Here is a 17,113-nt window from a genome sequence, read left to right as displayed (position 1 = left end):
GATGATAGATAGATAAACAGATACGATAGATAGATAGATAGATAGATAGATAGATAGATAGATAGATAGATAGATAGATAGATAGACAGAGATAGATACATAGAGAAAGATAGAAATATGATATAGATGATAGATAAACATAATGATAGATAGATATGGTAGATAGATAGATATAAAAGGATTGAGAGAGAGATGATAGATATGTTAGATTAGATAGATAGACAGACAGAGACAGAGAAACAGATGATATAGATGATAGATAAACATAATGATAAACAGATGATAGATAGATTGATAAGCAGATAGATATGATAGATAGATAGATAGATATAAATGGATTGAGAGCGAGATGATAGATATAGATTAGATAGATAGATAGATAGATAGATAGATATAGAAAGACATGATATAGATGATAGATGATAAACATAATGATAGATAGATAAACAGATAGATGATAGATATGATAGATAGATTAGAGATCTAAATTTCTTACATAAAAATAAATGGACATTTCTCATGGAAATTGCCCTTGCTACATGAGACTTTGCTTAGCGACTCTGTTGCCAGTCCTACTTCAGGTCATCAAACAAGGACCACAGAGAGACTTTTCATCAGACCCAAGCCCGCCATGAAGGGCTGCATCCAAACCGGGTGGAAACGATGGGTCAGTCTTTCCTCCCCACCCCCATGGCTCATTTTGGACTCCGGGTCCCCTTTCAGGAGTCCGAGTGGCCGGAAGGGCAGAAGGAGTGGTGCAGCTCCTGCCACGAGAACAGCGGAGACCCCCGGCTGAAGCGGAGCAAGCGGCGGAGCTGCGCCAACTGTAGCAGCAAGGTGAGGAGGGGATCCGGGGTCTCGGGGAAGGGGCCGGAGGGGGAGAAAAACCCAGCCCCTCTTAGAGGGTCCCCAAACAGGCCAAGTGGGAGAATTGGAACCTAGAACTCTCTGTCTCCTGGTGATTGGCCCAAAGTCACCTAGCTGATTTTCATGCTTAAGGCAGGTCTAGAACTCTCTGTCTCCTGGTGATTGGCCCAAAGTCACCCAGTTGACTTTCATGCTTAAGGCAGGTCTAGAACTCTCTGTCTCCTGGTGATTGGCCCAAAGTCACCCAGTTGACTTTCATGCTTAAGGTGGGACTAGAACTCTCTGTCTCCTGGTGATTGGCCCAAAGTCACCCAGTTGACTTACATGCTTAAGGCGGGACTAGAACTCTCTGTCTCCTAGTGATTGGCCCAAAGTCACCCAGCTGACTTTCATGCTTAAGGCAGGTCTAGAACTCCCAGTCTCCTGGTGATTGGCCCAAAGTCACCTAGCCACCCCCAGAAAGATTGACAGGCATCATTTGGCCTTCCTGCAGGTGGGAGACCCCAAAGGCTCCAGAAACAAAGAGCCCGGCGAGTTTGCGGAGGGCCGGGCCCAACAGGAGCCCAGCCCTCGGCCGGAGGGGAAGGAGACCCCCGAGGGCAACGCGGAGAGGAGAGACGACGGGGAAGCCGTCCCTGGCAGGGTGAGGGCCGCCAGCCGGAAGGGAGACTCTGCCGGAGGAGGTGCGTCTGGGCGGGGCAGGGGGAGGAAGAAGAGCTGGTGGCATTGTGGGAGGGGGTCTGCAGGAGGAGAGGCTGGAGTTTGGGTCAGAGGGGGGCTCTCCCATCAGATGCAAATGTCCCTTTGGGGGACATTCTCATCCCTCTTCCTTCCCTTTCTTTCCTCCTTCCCTTCTCTTCTCTCCCTCTTTCTTTCCTTTCCCTCTCCTTTCTTCCTTGTCTTATCTTTTCCTTCCCCCTTCCCTTCCCTCTCCTCTCTTCTCTCTCTTCCTTTCCTCTCTCCTTCCTTCCTTCCTTTCCTTCCATCCCTCTTCCTTTCCTTTTCCTTCCTTTCCTATTTCTTCAATTCCTCCTTTCCCTCCCACCTCCCTCCCTCCATATTTATTCCTTCCTTCCCACCCTCCCTCCTTCCTTCTTTCCATCCTCCTCCTTCCTTCCCTATTTCTTTGTTTCCTCCCTCCTTCCTTTCCTTCCCCATCCCCATTCTTCCTTCTTTCCATCCCCTCCTCCATATTTCTTTGTTCGTAACTTCCCACTGTCCTTCCTTCCTTCCTTCATTTTATCCCTTCCTCCTCTCCTTCCTCCCTTCCTTTCCTAGTTCAGCAAACTTGAAAACTGATTCACCCTCTTCCATCTCTCTCTCTCTCTCTCTCTCTCTCTCTCTCTCTCTTTCTATCTCTCTCTGCCTCCCAGGTGCTCGTCTGGAAGGGAAGCTCCTATCCTCCCGAGACCCCGCTCCTGAGGGCCCTCTCCCGCCAGCAGGCAAAACTGCAGAGTCCTCGCCTCCTGCTGCCCCTCTCTGCCCTCCAAACGGGGCCGACCCCGCCAAGAACCCACCTGCGACTCCTCCGCCGCCCGCCAGGGTGGCCGTCCCCCCCAAACCGCCTCGCCTGAAAAGCAGCCTCTGCCCCACGGAGGGGAAGAGAGAGGCGGGACACGGTCCGCCCAGGAGTGGCGGGGAGGCCCCACCTGCCCCCAACCGCGACAGTTCGGAGGCCGAAGGTCCCTCAAAACCAGCCAGGCCGGATCCGAATTCTCCATCCCTCCTCGGGACCTTCGTTGCGTCTCGGCCAAGTCTCAAGGAGCCGGGCGGCCAGTCGCCCTCGGGGACTACAAAGCCCAAAGGCAGGGAATCGTCGTCCAGGCTCTCCACAGATCTCCCTCTGAAGACTTTGGGGGCGAGCGACGGCCTGCAGCCCGAACCGGAGATCTCCTCAAGCGGCCGCATTCAGGCCACCCATCCAGCGGGAAGAGCCGCCGAGGAAGGGGACGTCCGTTCACACAAGGGAGAGGAGGGGCCAGCCGTGGCGGGTGTGGATCGCAGTGGGCCGGTCGCGGGAGACGACCCGCAGCCCAGGACTATCGAGCCCACGGTCTGTGCCAAGAACATCAAGGTCAGCTCGACGGGGGAGAAGGTGGTGTTATGGACCAGGTAGGCTCTCCTCCTTCCGTTCCTGGCGCTTTTGGGGGAGCAGAGAAGGGGGCTGGCTTCAAAATCCCCCCCCCCCCCGGTTTGCTTTGCTTCCCTGGTCTAAAGCCAGCGGCTCTTTTGGGGGGCTCCTGACAGACGTTAAGGGCTGTTGAAACCAAGGGGAGGATATCTGAATTTATTTTCAAATTTATTACGTCTCACCTATGTAAATATTCAGTTGATTACAGTCATGTCTGCCTGTCTGTCATCTATCATCTGTTTGTCTGTCTGTCTATCTATGTCTTTATGTATTATCTACATCCATCCCTCCATCTCTATCTATCTCTATCTTTCTATCTATATCTGTATCTCTTTTCTATCTATATCTATCCATCCATCATCATCTATCCATCTTACATCTATCCATCCATCCATCATCTATTTATCTCTTATAATCTATCTATCTACTGTATCTATCATCTATCCATTCATCCATCCATCCATCTACATCTTTCTGTCTATCTCTCTTTATGTATTATCTACATCCAACCATCTCTATCTATCTCTATCTTTCTATCTCTATCTGTATCTCTTTTCTATCTATATCTATCTATCCATCCATCCATCCATCATCTATCTATCCATCCATCTATTTACATCTATCCATCCATCATCTATTTATCTCTTATAATCTATTTATCATCTATCCATCCATCCATCCATCTACATGTCTGTCTGTCTATCTATCCACCCATCATCTATTTATCTCTTATAATCTATCTATCTATCTATCTATCTATCTATCTATCTATCTACCTACCTACCTACCTACCTACCTACCTACCTACCTACCTACCTACCTACCTATCTATCATCTATCCATCCATCCATCCATCCATCCATCCATCCATCCATCTACATCTGTCTATCCATCATCTATCCATCTATCTATCCATACATCTATTTACATCTATCCATCCATCCATCCATCCATCATCTATTTATCATCCATCCATCCATCCATCCATCCACATCTGTCTGTATGTCTATCCATCCATCCATTCATTTACCTATCTCTATCTCTTCTTTTGTGCTCTATATCTATCTATCTATCTATCTATCTATCTATCTATCTATCTATCTATCTATCTATCTTTCAGTCTATTATACAAATAGAAACACTTTGTAAATATACAATTAAAAATTCTAGAATAAAGTACCAAATAACAGATAAAATCTGCGGTAAAATTCAGTCTGGATGGGAGATGAACTCCGTCTAAATCCCCCTTCTCTTCCAGGGAGGCCGACCGTGTGATCCTGACCAGCTGCCAGGAGCGAGGGGCCGATCCACAGACCTTCAGCGCCGTCTCCGAACAGCTGGGCAACAAGACTCCAGAGGAGGTGGGCCTTCCTTCCCCTGGGAATCTCTTGGGACCCCACCCTCAATTGGCTCAAGTGTGCCTTTCGGGGGGGGGGGGCAGCAGGGTGGTGAACCTTGGAAAAAGAACCAGAAACTTAAAACTTTTAGCGCAAACTTGGCAACTTTTAAGGCTTCTGGACTTCATTTCCCGGATGATGTGGCCCACTCTAGGTCGCTTTACGGCCACATGGAGAATTTCTCCAGAGGGGGCAGAGACTGGGCAATGCTGCCTGGAGATTTCTGGGAATTAGCAATAGCAGTTAAACTTATATACCGCTTCATAGGGCTTTCAGCCCTCTCTAAGCGGTTTACAGAGTCAGCATATCGCCCCCACAATCTGCGTCCTCATTTCACCCACCTCGGAAGGATGGAAGGCTGAGTCAACCCTGAGCCGGTGAGATTAGAACCGCTGAACTGCAGATAACAAGTCAGCTGAAGTGGCCTGCAGTACTGCACCCTAACCACTGCGCCACCCCGGCTCTTGAAGTCTTCACAAGCCAGGCTAGGGAATTCTGGACGTTAAGGTCCATATACGCAGTTGGGGAATTCTGAGAGTTGAAATCCCTCAATTCTGTCTGAGGAATTCTGGGAGTCAAAGTATTATGTCTGAGGAATTCTGGGAGTTGAAGTCCCTCAATTCTGTCTCAGGAATTCTGGGAGTTGAAGTCCCTCAATTCTGTCTGAGGAATTCTGGGAGTTGAAGTCCCTCTATTCTGACTGAGGAATTCTGGGAGTTGAAGTTCCTCTATTCTGTCTGAGGAATTCTGGGAGTTGAAGTCCCTCTATTCTGTCTGAGGAATTCTGGGAGTTGAAGTCCCTCAATTCTGTCGGAGGAATTCTGGGAGTTGAAGTCCCTCTATTCTGTCTGAGGAATTCTGGGAGTTGAAGCCCACCCATCATCTTCCCAGTAGCCGAGAATCACCTGTTAATGGCTTCTCCCCCCCCCCTTCAGGTGGCCCATCGCTTCCGCGAACTCATGGCCTTGTTCCACACGGCCTGCGACGTCAGTTCGGACGACGAGGAAGACGGGATGAGCACCAGCCACACCGACCCGCTGTCCGACAAAGATCCCGCCCTCTCGGAGGACGAGCGGGAAGAACCGGGGTTTTAAGGCTGTAGAGAAGAACGTTTGGGTCGGGGGGGAGGGTGCGTTTGACCCCCCCCCCTTTGCTCCACAGCTCACTTGAGACACTTCCAGAGATTTGATGATTTTTTTAAAAATTCGCCCGCAGGAAGTGGGCTGTTTGGAGGGGAGAAACCCCCTCCCTTCTCTCTCTCAGATCTGTAAATATTTTTTTTAAGTAGGAAATGTATAAATTAATGGGAAAGGGGGCAAATATTTATTGAGTGATCGTATTTTAAAGAATTAAAGCAGGACGTCGAGAGGCTGTGTCCTCCTTTTTAAACAAGAACCTTCCTTCCCGTCCCTCAAAAACAGGCCAAAGGGAGACGTTCCTCGGCAAAGTTTTTTTTTTTTAATTTCTCTCGATTTCAAATCCGAGGCGGGAAGCGTCCGCCGCCTCGCGGCCTCCGGAAAAGCAGCTCAGTCCGTATCGTCGTCGTCGTCCGAATTTTCATCCAGGCTGCTCTTCTTGTAGCAGAGGGACAGCGTCCGCAGCTCGTCCAGCGCCTCTCGGAAGTCCTCCATCTCCACCCCAGCGGAGAAGAAGCTCTCCCACCGCCGCAGGTCCGTTCCGTGCAGCTCTCGGTAAAAGTCACCCAGGGTTCGGTACAATCCCGCCGAGGACTGGAAGGCGGCTAACACAGGGATGCTTTCGACCTCTGTTAAGAGGAGAGAAAACCGCTGAGAGGTGGGATTTCTGGGCTCGGACGAATCAGTAAGCAACAGGCCAGGATTCCGGCAGGATTCGGTACTGCCGATTGACCCTGCCTTCATTCCCCCCCCCCCAACACGGTTGACCGTCATTGTAAAGACTCTGTATTTCTCAACCTTGGTAGATGTTTGGACTTCGATACCCAGAATTCCCCAGTCAGCAGGAGGGCCACTCCACTTAAAAAACAGGCGGCCTGGGGAATTCTGGGTATTGAAGTCTAAATATCTTGCTGGCTGGAGAATTCTGGGAGTTTAAAGCTCCCCATCCTAAATTATGCTGACTGGGGAATTCTGGGAGTCGAAGTCCCCCCATCTTAAATTATGCTGGCTGGGGAATTCTGGGAGTCGAAGTCCCCCCAATTTTAAATTATGCTGGCTGGGGAATTCTGGGAGTCAAAGTCCACCTTTTTTTTTTAATTGTCAAGGTTAAAAATATTGCTCCTAGTGAAACTCTTTGGTACCCAAACAACCGTAACAACTAAGGGCAGGCAATTCCTAAGTCATACTGTGTGTCCGTGTCGGTCCTTACTTGCTGGGCCATACAGCGGCTTCTCCGACAGGAATCCGTACTTGTTCAGGAACGGCGCGAAAAACTGGGGGTAAGGAGCCAAAATCTTGCAGGGCCCTTGCAGCAAAAGCAAACTGCTGTTGGGGAAAAGGACAGGGAGGTTTGAAGGGGAATGTTCTCGCCCCCCGCCCCCATCATCCCCTCTCCTCCTTTTCTCCTCGCCCAGCTGGCCGGACCACCCACCTCAGCGTCCGGGGGAAGACAGTGTGCAAGTAGCGGGCCAGCACTTCCTGGCCGGTCTCGCACATGTGAAGGACGGACTTGGGTTCAGTTCCTGGAGAGGCGTTGCTGGAAGGGAAATAAGAACCCTCAATTTACAACGGGGGTGGGGGGGCAGGGCTGGATCGTGAAGAGACCCCGGGAGCAACGTAATTTTTAAAATTTGGTTGCTATCTCTCCAATCGCCCAAGAGGCCACAAAAAATCTGATTATTTTTTTCCAATTGGGTCATCCTCAGCAGCCCAAATGTCTAACCCCGTGTGTGTACAAACCCTGTAAGAGAGTGCATGCAAACCACGCGCAGACCCACCTCACTTGCTGCTGTTTGCTGATCCCTCGCAACACAACCGACTGAGCAAAGCAGCCGGCATCTCTTCGGTTGCCGCCAGATGACAACGGACACCACGCCGTGCTGGGTTGTTGGTTGTACAATGCTTCAGGAAGGGACTGGTCTTCCGCCATGGAGAAGGGCATGGCGACCGAGGCCTCTGCGACCTGGGGGAGAGAAACACATGTATGTGTGTGAGGATGTCTCTTTTTCGGGGGGTCTGATCCTCAGAGTATTAGACCCTGGTGGTTCCCCCGAAAACCAAGATCTAACCAGGACTATCTAGGTTACAACCTGATCTGAAGAAAATAGGGGAGGGCGGGTTCCGAGTACAGTTGACTTACGACAGTTCGTTTAGTGACCGTTGGAAGTTGGAACGGCACAGAAAAAAGGAACGGCGCAGTTTTTTTCACATTCAACAAAATAAAACCTTCAAAAGTTATATTTTTGTAGTTAATTGACCAAGCTCATCTAAATGATATTAAAGTGACCACAATATCTTTGTGATCCCCCCAAGGCGCATCGCAACTTTTCAGCGCTCCTCGTGTTTGGAAAACGGAAAGTTGACAAATCTGACGCGCCCTTAAAAAGGTCATCCTCGCCTTAACGACCATTTATTATCTTTTGTTTCTTCATCAAATTTAGTGGCTGCCCGTCCTAACCCTGAGGTAATTCTTGGCGGCTTTACGGTTTAGAGACTCTTCAAAGTTACAAGAGCATTGAAATAAGAGACTTATGACCATTTTTTCACACTTACGACCGTCCCCGCGCAGTCACGTGATTGTAATTCAGACGCTCGGCAACCGGCTCATTTACAATAGTCGCAGTTTCCTGGTGTCACATGATCCCATTTTATGAGCTTCCGACTAGCAGAGTTACTGAGGGAATCCTGATTCACTTAACGACCGGGTGACTCACATAACAACCAGAATGGTTCATTTAACGATGGCAAGAAATCATAAAACGGAGGCAAAACTCAATCAAGGTTGCTCGCTTAGCAAGATAAACGTTGGGTTCGTTGTGGTCGCAACTTGAGGACAACCGTACCTTCCTTCCGGAAAAATTCAGGGTTTCGGTCAGGTTGGAGATGGTCATGTCCGACGTCTGGAGCCGGTAGGGGATGGTCAGCGTGTCCAGGGCAGTGGCGAGAATGGCGCTCGTCTGATAATCCAGAGATGGCTAGACGGAATTTATAAAAATGATTTAAAAAGAGATATTTTAACAAAATTCTATTCGGGACGGTTTTAACTGTAGGTAATCCTCGACTTTCGACCATATTTGAGATCAGCCTTTCTGTGGCTAAGCGAGACGCTATCGAAATCTGGACGCTTGGCAGCTGTGCTTCCTTTTTATGACAGCGGCCGTTTCCTGCGGTCCCTGGGGTTTCGTTTTTGCAACCTTCCGACTAGCAGAAAGTCAAACGGGGACGGTTCGGATTTGCTTTACCATCCGGCAGGGATTTGCTTAACAACGATGGCCAAGGAAACAGAGCAAAAGGCACGAAGTCTCACTTAGCCACGGAAAATTTGGACTCGGTGGCGGTCGTACGGCCAAGGACTGCTTGTGCCCAGAACTCTGCAAGCAGGATCGAGAAGAGGAAGGGAGGTGCCCAGTCCAGAATCCTTGAGGGGGATCTCCCCATAAATTCCACCCCACCCTCGTTCTGCGGCCCCAAAGGGGCTCACCTCGTAGTGGAGGTACGGCAGGGCCACTGGGCTGCCCGGTTTGAGCCCCAGACTTCCGTTGAGCGACAAGGGACAGAAGAGGGAACTCTGGCTGGACAGACGGACGATGCCCAAAACTGTGTTCATCAGCCGGTAGAAATTCCGATGGGGGAGCTGCTGGGAAGGGAGGAAAGGCTGATCCCCTAATGTGCATTTGCAAGAGGTTATTCCACGGCGGCCACCAGCTTTGTGTCCCCCCTCCCCCCCGCGAACCCCTCCCCCCCATAAACGAACAATGAGATGAGTTATCCAACAACGTGAATTCCCCTTTCGACATCCTAAACTTGGCGTTCTGTCCTGGGCATGGCGCTAGTCCTCAGTAAGCCTTGGGGAATATTTTTTTCCTCATCTGCCGACCACCGATGTGGAGACAAGGCAGCCGGTTTGGCGTAGTGCTACAGGTGCTGGCTTGCAAACCAGGAGAAGGGGAGTTCTAGTTCCGCCTTAGGCATGAAAGCCGGCTGGGTGATTTTGGGCCGATCACCAGGAGCCTGGGAGTTCTAGTCCTGTCGTGGGCATGAAAGCCAGCTGGGTGACTTTGGGCCAAGCACCAGGAGACTGGGAGTTCTAGTCCTGCCTTGGGCATGAAAGCCAGCTGGGTGACTTTGGGCCAGTCCCTCCCTCTCAGCGCAACAACCTCACAGGGTTGTCGCAGGGAAGAGGAGGAGGAGGAGGGGGGTGCATTAGCCGTGTCGACCACCTTGACTTCTTTGCATAAATAATAAAGGCAGGAGAAAACTGAAAATATACATCAACCTCTGGAGTCCCACTCACACTGGATTGAAGGACAGGCGTCAGCCCGCACGTCAAGATGCCTTTCCCCGCGTATTCATCCTGAAGCAGCTCCACTGCCTTGGACCCGACCCCCGAGAAGCCATTGTGGAGGTCGAAGAGCAGCTGAAAGCCCTGGAGGAGGAGGAGGAGGAGGAGGAGAAAAATGGGGGGGGGGGGTTGACGGTGATTTTTGTGGACTTCCTGGAGAGCTTTTCCAAATGGGGCGGATTGAGAAAAGGTGGCAAATATGGACCAAAAAAATCTGGGTTCAGCACCAGGTGGCCTGGAAAGCAGGAGAAAGACCTGGGGTAGGTCTTCCAAAGGTTGCTGAACTCCCAGCGTGCCAAGCTGGTAGCGCCTGGTGAGAACTGGGTTTTAGAAACCCCCAGGAAAGTCCCAAGGTTTCCCCCGGCGCCTTGTAGCAGGAGGGTCTCCAAACTTGACAACTTTAAGACTTGTGGACTTCCAACTCGCAGATTTCTCCCAACTGGCCATATCAGTAAGGCAGGACTAAACTCCCAGTCTCCTGGTGATGGGCTCAAAGTCACCCAGCCGGCTCTCATGCCTAAGGCAGGACTAGAACTCCCAGTCTCCTGGTGATGGGCTCAAAGTCACCCAGCCGGCTTTCATGCCTAAGGCAGGACTAGAACTCCCAGTCTCCTGGTGATGGGCTCAAAGTCACCCAGCCGGCTTTAATGCCTAAGGCAGGACTAGAACTCCCAGTCTCCTGGTGATTGGCCAAGTGTCATCCAGTTGGCTTTCATGCCTCACACAAAGCTAGAGCTCCCCGTCTCCTGGTGATTGCCCAAAACTCACCCAGCCAAGCTTTCATGCCTAAGGCAGGACTAGAACTCCCAGTCTCCTGGTGATTGGCCTCAAATCAACCCGTGCTGTGGAATTCAAGTCCACAAGTCTTAAAAGTTGCCACATTTGGGGACCCCCTCCTTTACATCCACAGGGGGACCAGATCCCGTGGCGGGCGGATTACTTACTTGCAAGTAATCACACTCTTCCACGTAGAAGTGCAGCCGATCCTCGAGTTCCTCCAGGTAGTGCCCGGCCTGGAGGAGTTTTTCTCCTTGTCCGAACGCCTCCAGGCGGTTGGATTCCCTGCAATGGGACGGGAAGCCAAATTCGGGCTGGTCCTCGTTGGGCAGGAGAAAGAGGATTCTCCCCCCCTCTCCGCCTCCAAAAATTGGGAGAACAGCCCCCCCCACCACCAGGACCCCCGACTCACTCCTCGCGATTGTATTCATGGATGGTCAGGATGCTACGTGGGTGGAGATTGGTACGGAGGAAGTCTGACCAAGCGGGCGCACTGTTCTCTGACGCGAGCGGCTGGGCGAGCTGCTTTGGCTTTCCTGGGAAAAGACACCACCAGGAGATGCACGGGCCATATTTTAACCTGGCGATGAGGGGACCGAGCTCTCCAGCTTGTGGGGCTACGGCTGACAAGCCAGATTTCTCCGAAGCCCCTCTGCTAAAAAAAACCCAGCTTTTACACTAATAGCAAATCTAACCTAGGGGCCTGCACACTTGGCCCTTTGAAACCTGGTGGACTTCAACTCCCAGAGTTCTGCTGGCTGGGGAATTCTGGGAGTTGAAGTCCCACCAGGTTCCAAATGGCCATGTCTGGAGATCCCCCTGATCCAAAAGGAGGAAGGTGACTGAACAATCAAAGGGATCAAACCAAGGTTTCACCCACCATTGCACCAGGATTGTTAGCCGGCAGTAAGATGACAGCCAAGAAATTTTAGCATAGCATAAGACAGCAAAGCACAGCAAAAACTAAACTAAAAACTAAGTAAAGTGAACTAAAATTATTTAACTTAAATTTATAATTAAAATAAAAGTAAAAGTTAAATAAAAGTAAAAGTTAAATAAAAGTAAAAGTAAAATAGTAAAATTAAAATAGTAAAAATAAAATAAAAGTAAAATTAAAATAAAATTAAAAGTAAAATAAAATTAAAATTAAAGTAAAATTAAAGTAAAATTAAAAAGTAAAATAAAAGTAATATTAAAATAAAAGTAATATTAAAATAAAAGTAAAATTAAAATAAAAGTAAAATTAAAATAAAAGTAATATTAAAATAAAAGTAATATTAAAATAAAAGTAAAATTAAAAAGTAAAAGTAAAGGTAAAAGTAAAATTAAAATAAAAGTAAAATTAAAATAAAAGTAATATTAAAATAAAAGTAAAAAGTAAAATTAAAAAGTAATATTAAAATAAAAGTAAAATTAAAATAAAAGTAAAATTAAAGTAAAATCAAAATAAAAGTAAAAGTAAAATAAACGTAAAATTAAAATAAAAGTAAAAGTTAAAAGTAAAATTAAAAGTAAACTTAATAAAAATGAAAAGGACATAAAATAGAATGGAATATAAAAGTAAAATAAAATGCACCACACACACAGACCTTTACCACCAGGGAGGCTCTTGGAGGCAAAATCCCCATTGGAAAACCGGTCGCCCTGAAATAAGAAAGAAAAAAAAAAAAAATCAGATCTCTGGTCCCAGTTTATCCATCCCCAAGACCAAAGTGGCATCCCAAGAGGAGGGGAAGGGGAGAAGGATTTACCCCATGGCTCATAAGCTTTTGCTCCGTTTAATACACACACACACACACACACACACTCACTCTAGCTGGATACCCGTGCTTCACTACGAAGCCATTCTTAGAAATTGGGGAGGGAGAAAGAGGGAGGCTCACCTCCGGCTGGTCAAAAACGGTCCTGGGAGGCACTGGGTCTTGCTGGTGCGTTGTCAGGTTCCCCTTCCTGCAAGGAGAAGATCCATGAACCCGGACAGGAGAGAGAGATTGTCCTCGGCTTACAACCACGAGCATTTCCGTGAAGGAAAACACTTGTTTTTTAAACTCAAGCCTGGCTTTCAACACCCTCCTTTTGCCTTGGTTTGTCAAGCCCAGAAAGCAGTTGTTCAATGAATGACACAATTGCTAAACGGGAAGAGGAGGAAGAAGAAGAGAAGAGGAGGAGGAGGAAGAAGAGGAGGAGGACGAAGAGAAGAAGAAGAAAAGAAGGAGGAGGAGGAGGAGGAGAAGAAGAAGACACTTCTTAGCAAGGAGGAGGAGGAGGAGGGGAAGAAGAAGAAGAGAAGGAGGAGGAAGGGTGAGGAAGAGGAGGAGGAAGAAGAAATAGAAGAAGAAAGAAGAAGAAGAAGAAGAAGAAGAAGAAGAAGAAGAAGAAGAAGAAGAAGAAGAAGAAGAAGAAGAAGAAGAAGAAGAAGAAGAAGAAATGTAAAAAGCGATGCCTATTGTCATTGGGGCACTTGGTACCATGTCCAAGAATTTTACATCAAGAAATTGCAGCTTCCTGCAATAACACCAGTGGAACTGCAAAAAACTGCGCTATGCAGAACATCTTATATTTTAAGAAGGTCCCTGGTTGATACCTAGGACACTGGCAACAAACCGTATCAACCATTAGCACCAGTCACTGGCATTTGTGATGCATTTCTGAATGTTCAGCTGGCTGAGTTTCATGTTTAATGAATAAAGTGTGTAATAAAACCATCATCATCTTAAGAAGGTCCTTGGTTGATACCTAGGACGCTGGCAGAAACCATCGGTGGTATTTGTGACGCATCTTTAAATATGCTGACTCTGTAAACCGCTTAGAGAGGGCTGGAAGCCCTATGAAGCGATATATAAGTCTAACTGCTATTGCTATTACATAAATGTTCACTTGACTGAGTTTTATTTTTAATGAATAAAAGAGATGATAATAACAACAACAACAACAACAAACAGCTGAGAAAACCGATAACAAATATAATCCAGTTCAATTACACAGCAAAATTCAGCCGGCATTCAAAATGTTTTTACGATGGTAGAGTAACCCCAGGCTTGAGGTCGGCTGCAGAGAAATGTAAGCGATAAATAAATCCCAAAGGAAACTGATTCACTGGTCTTGGTAAAAAAAAAGAAATATACCCACTCACCATGCAGTAGGAGTAGTTGTTTTCGGCTCTTCATAAAGGTACCCTTCCTGTCTCAAAGCGGCGAGACTTTCTGTTCCAGAAATAAAAGAGGTTTATCGTTTTTTTAAGAGACCCTTTTGGGCTGAAAGACAGATGAGCTTCGACTGGCGGCTCCCATCGGCGACCAACGTTTACGCCGTTAAGGGAGGCAAGTCCTTTACGTGGGCGGATCTGACCCGCCAGGCGTGCGTGCTTCTCCCCCGAATTCACGACTCTCTTTGGAGTCTCACCTTTGAGGTCCATAACGATGAGGCGGGGGGTAAACGTCTCGCGACCCTGCATGGTTCTCCCCGCTCGGAACAGGACATCGTGCTGAAGGGCTTCGTCTAAGTCGGGAGGCGCGGAATTGGATGAGAACGAAGCTTCCTAGAAGGCAGGAATTAAAACGGTTGATAGACTTGACGAAGGTCTGTAGGGTCCCCTGGTTGAGCGGGCGGGCGGGGGGGTCGGGCTAGAGCAGGGCTCCCCAACCTTTCAGACTTCAGGGACCACTAAATTCCTAATTTTAAATCCTGCGGACCGCTAATATGATCTGCCTAATGACCAGCAGGGTGGGTGTAGCTAGGTGGTCATGTGACTGGGGGGCGTGGCCAACTCGATGTCACTCATGTCGAGGGACGCCTCGCCAGCCTCTACTCGCACCTCTCCTCCCAGCCCCTCCTCGCCTGCCCGCCCGGGCTCCTTAGGGCCCCAACAGGAAGCAGTTGCTGGAGCTAAGCAGCCCCCAGGAGAAAGAGTTGGCAAAACAGCTCAGTTCAAATTGGATCTGGCCGAGAAGGAGGCTCAGCGGAAGCACCTCCCTGAGGACTAGGAGCATGGGTTTTCCAAGCAGAGGGAAGACTTGCGAGAGTGCAAGGCCAGGTGTCAGCGCTTAGAGGCTCAGCGGGCTGAGATGGTCAGCCAGTTCCAGGCCCTGATGCAGTCCCACTGGAACGAGGCCCTCCGGCTCTTCCCCACCAGCGGTGCTTCCCTCCAGCCTTCGCCCAAAGCCCCCCACCAGGAGGCCGAAGCAGACCCCAAGTTGCAATTTCAGCCCCCCACTAAAAGACCCCACAGGGGGAGACTCTCTGCAGCAGCACATTTCCAGCCTAGGGGCCATAGTTTGAGGACCCCTGATTGAGTGCAATATAAAAAATGCAAATAATTTTTCTGTGGACCACCAAAATTTTCTCACAGACCACCAAGGTCCCTTCCAATCTTAATGTTCTAAAGATTTAAGATTTTAAGATTTAAGATTTAATTTATTTGTATGCCGCCCTTCTCCGGGAGGGACTCCAGCCACTAAAATGGAAGGCTAAGAAGTTAACAAAACCGAAGAAATCCCCATCGGAGCAGTTTAGAATCCCAGTCACCTTTTTGATTTGTGAATTCAGCAAGTAATTCTCGACTTACCAGTTTGCTTACGACGGCGCTGAAAAAAGTGACTTATAGGAGTTTTTCCACACTCACAACCGTTCCAGGATCTCCCCTCCCTCCCCATGATCACATGACCAAAATCCAGATCCTGAGCAACTGATTTGCATTTTATAAGGATTGCAATCCCTTTTTGCAACCTTCTGACAAGCTAAGGCAACAAGGAAGCCAAATTCTCTTTAACCACTGCAGTGATTCACTAAACAAGTGTGGCTAGCTAGCAAGGTAGTAAAACGGGACAAAATTTGCTTTTAAGGACTTGTCTCGTTTAGCCACACATATCTGGGGCTCAATTCTGCTCGTTAAGTCGAGGACTACCAGTAGGCCACCACACCTCAAATCTAGCACGCTGTGGATGGAGTCATTTTTTAAAAACTGATTAACAGAGTTGGAAGGGATCTTGTAGGTCATCTAGTCTGACCCCCCACCCCAAAAACTGGGTGATCCAAGTGCAAAAAAATCCAGCAGGATCTTGGGGGGGGGGCAGGGGGGAGACAGGAAGGAATCCTTTGCAGCAGCCACTTGGGCTTTTGCAGCCCTATTTATCCTGGCCCTGCTCAGGGTGGCCTACCTTGCAGGGGTGTTAGGATAAAAGCATGACGGGCTGGGGAGGGGGGAAATAAAGCAAAGCCACATATGCCCCTTTAAATGAATTGGTGGGAGAGGTGGATTCTCGTGCACGTGCAAATATGTGCAAACACGTGTGAGTGTAAACACACGTGCTGATAAGAGGCAGGTGAAGGCGGAAATGCACAAGCCCCGCCCTTCCTGCGTGGCTCCGGTCCAATCAGGCGCTTCCCCTGGAATGACGTCATCAACACATGCTTTCCCCCCCATACACACCTGGCCCCGTCGGCGCATGCGCGCTCCGTCTCGCGCTTTCCCTATGCCTCACCTGAAGGCCCCACCAGTGAGCGCCCACGCTCCCCGCGTAGTGGCCCAGCTGAAGCGTCACCACCTCGCGGACCCCAGACATTCCCCCTCCGTTCTCGAGTCGGTGCTCCGGCTACGGAGGGAGAGACATAGGCAAGGCCGCCGTTGAAGAAGGTGAGGAAGGGTTAGGTGTTTACAATAATAATAATAAAATTCAGTCTGCGCAGGCGCGAGTTGCCGATGGTAGGCGCTGTCCGTCGCGCGCGAGTCAAGGGGCGCCGTGTTTTCATTGGCTCTCGCCGTCCACCAATCGGTAGGGATCCGCCCACGGCCCCACTCCCATCCTCTCTACCTCCCTTTAGACCTGCAACCTTATTGGTGAAGTGGAGAGGAATGGGGAGGGACTTCCGGTGAGGACGAGCCCTGCTCTTGTCTCAATGCAGAGCCGCTCTTGTCTCAATGCAGAGCCGCTCTTGCCTCAGCATCTCTATGGTTGCGTCCAGGAACTCATTGGCTCATGACAGGTTGGAGAAGAATTTGGTTTCATGCAGATGATCGTAAATTGAATAACAGAAGTTTTATTCCATTATTTAAACAAATACATTTATTTGCACCCGTTTCCTGTGTTCTTATTCGTGTTTGTTTTTATTCCTGTTACCTTGTAGGCGAGTGACAAAACTCAATCAATCAATCAAAAAATAAAATTATGTACTCAAAAATCCACCCCAGAATAAACTCCGTTCAGTGACCCATCAGCAAGCCTGAACTCTTAAAACGACCAGCCTAGAAGGAAGAAACGCCAGGAAGGAAATCTCCAATATTAAATATTACATACAATAAGTAGCTAGGCTTGAAGTTAATTACCGTATTTTTCAGAGTATAAGACACACCTTTCCCCCTCAATAAAGAGGCTGAAAATCTGGGTGCGCCTTATACACTGAATACAGTGTTTTTTGCCTCCCGAAACTCCACCTTGTTCACCAAAACAGCTGGGCATAGCCTTTA

The 17,113-nt window shown here is 48.7% G+C and overlaps 2 protein-coding genes across 3 annotated transcripts in view; one reads left to right on the top strand and one right to left on the bottom strand.

Annotated features, from left to right (window-relative positions):
- The window catches only part of GON4L (gon-4 like), a 44,106-nt gene extending 38,501 nt beyond the window's left edge, over positions 1-5,605 (top strand). Inside the window, 5 exon segments of the mRNA XM_032234285.1 lie at positions 724-837; positions 1,361-1,550; positions 2,241-2,979; positions 4,257-4,359; positions 5,331-5,605. Of these exon segments, the coding sequence (XP_032090176.1) occupies positions 724-837; positions 1,361-1,550; positions 2,241-2,979; positions 4,257-4,359; positions 5,331-5,489 (1,305 nt within the window). The 3' untranslated portion in view covers positions 5,490-5,605.
- Positions 5,606-5,834: 229 nt separating this feature from the next.
- On the bottom strand, positions 5,835-16,688 carry MSTO1 (misato mitochondrial distribution and morphology regulator 1). Of its 2 annotated transcripts, none has more exons than XM_032233909.1 (14): positions 16,131-16,688; positions 14,053-14,188; positions 13,784-13,853; positions 12,534-12,600; positions 12,240-12,294; positions 11,063-11,186; positions 10,818-10,935; positions 9,826-9,957; positions 9,013-9,165; positions 8,375-8,506; positions 7,310-7,494; positions 6,964-7,068; positions 6,742-6,854; positions 5,835-6,160 (listed from the first exon to the last, which is right to left on the bottom strand). In XM_032233909.1, the coding sequence occupies exons 1-14, from the start codon at positions 16,209-16,211 to the stop codon at positions 5,922-5,924; spliced, it is 1,710 nt and encodes a 569-aa protein (XP_032089800.1). In that variant the 5' UTR covers positions 16,212-16,688; the 3' UTR covers positions 5,835-5,921. The 2 variants fall into 2 exon arrangements, with proteins under 2 accessions (XP_032089800.1, XP_032089798.1); XM_032233907.1 differs by having other exon boundaries at positions 6,742-6,857; positions 16,131-16,679.
- Between the last annotated feature and the right edge of the window lie 425 nt (positions 16,689-17,113).

Source organism: Thamnophis elegans, chromosome 17 (assembly GCF_009769535.1).
Source record: "Thamnophis elegans isolate rThaEle1 chromosome 17, rThaEle1.pri, whole genome shotgun sequence".
Classification (NCBI taxonomy): Eukaryota; Metazoa; Chordata; class Lepidosauria; order Squamata; family Colubridae; genus Thamnophis; species Thamnophis elegans.
The sequence above is the reverse complement of the archived record's forward strand: the minus strand, read 5'-3'. Positions and strand labels throughout refer to the sequence as shown.

Excerpts from the sequence above, each read along its gene's own strand:
- MSTO1 (XM_032233907.1), bottom strand. The coding sequence starts at position 16,211 with ATGTCTGGGGTCCGCGAGGTGGTGACGCTTCAGCTGGGCCACTACGCG. Across the intron at positions 12,295-12,533 it reads CCGTTTTTGACCAGCCGGAG|GGCGACCGGTTTTCCAATGG; the intron begins GTGAGCCTCCCT and ends TTCTTATTTCAG. Across the intron at positions 6,858-6,963 it reads GTCTTCCCCCGGACGCTGAG|CAGTTTGCTTTTGCTGCAAG; the intron begins GTGGGTGGTCCG and ends TTTCCCCAACAG.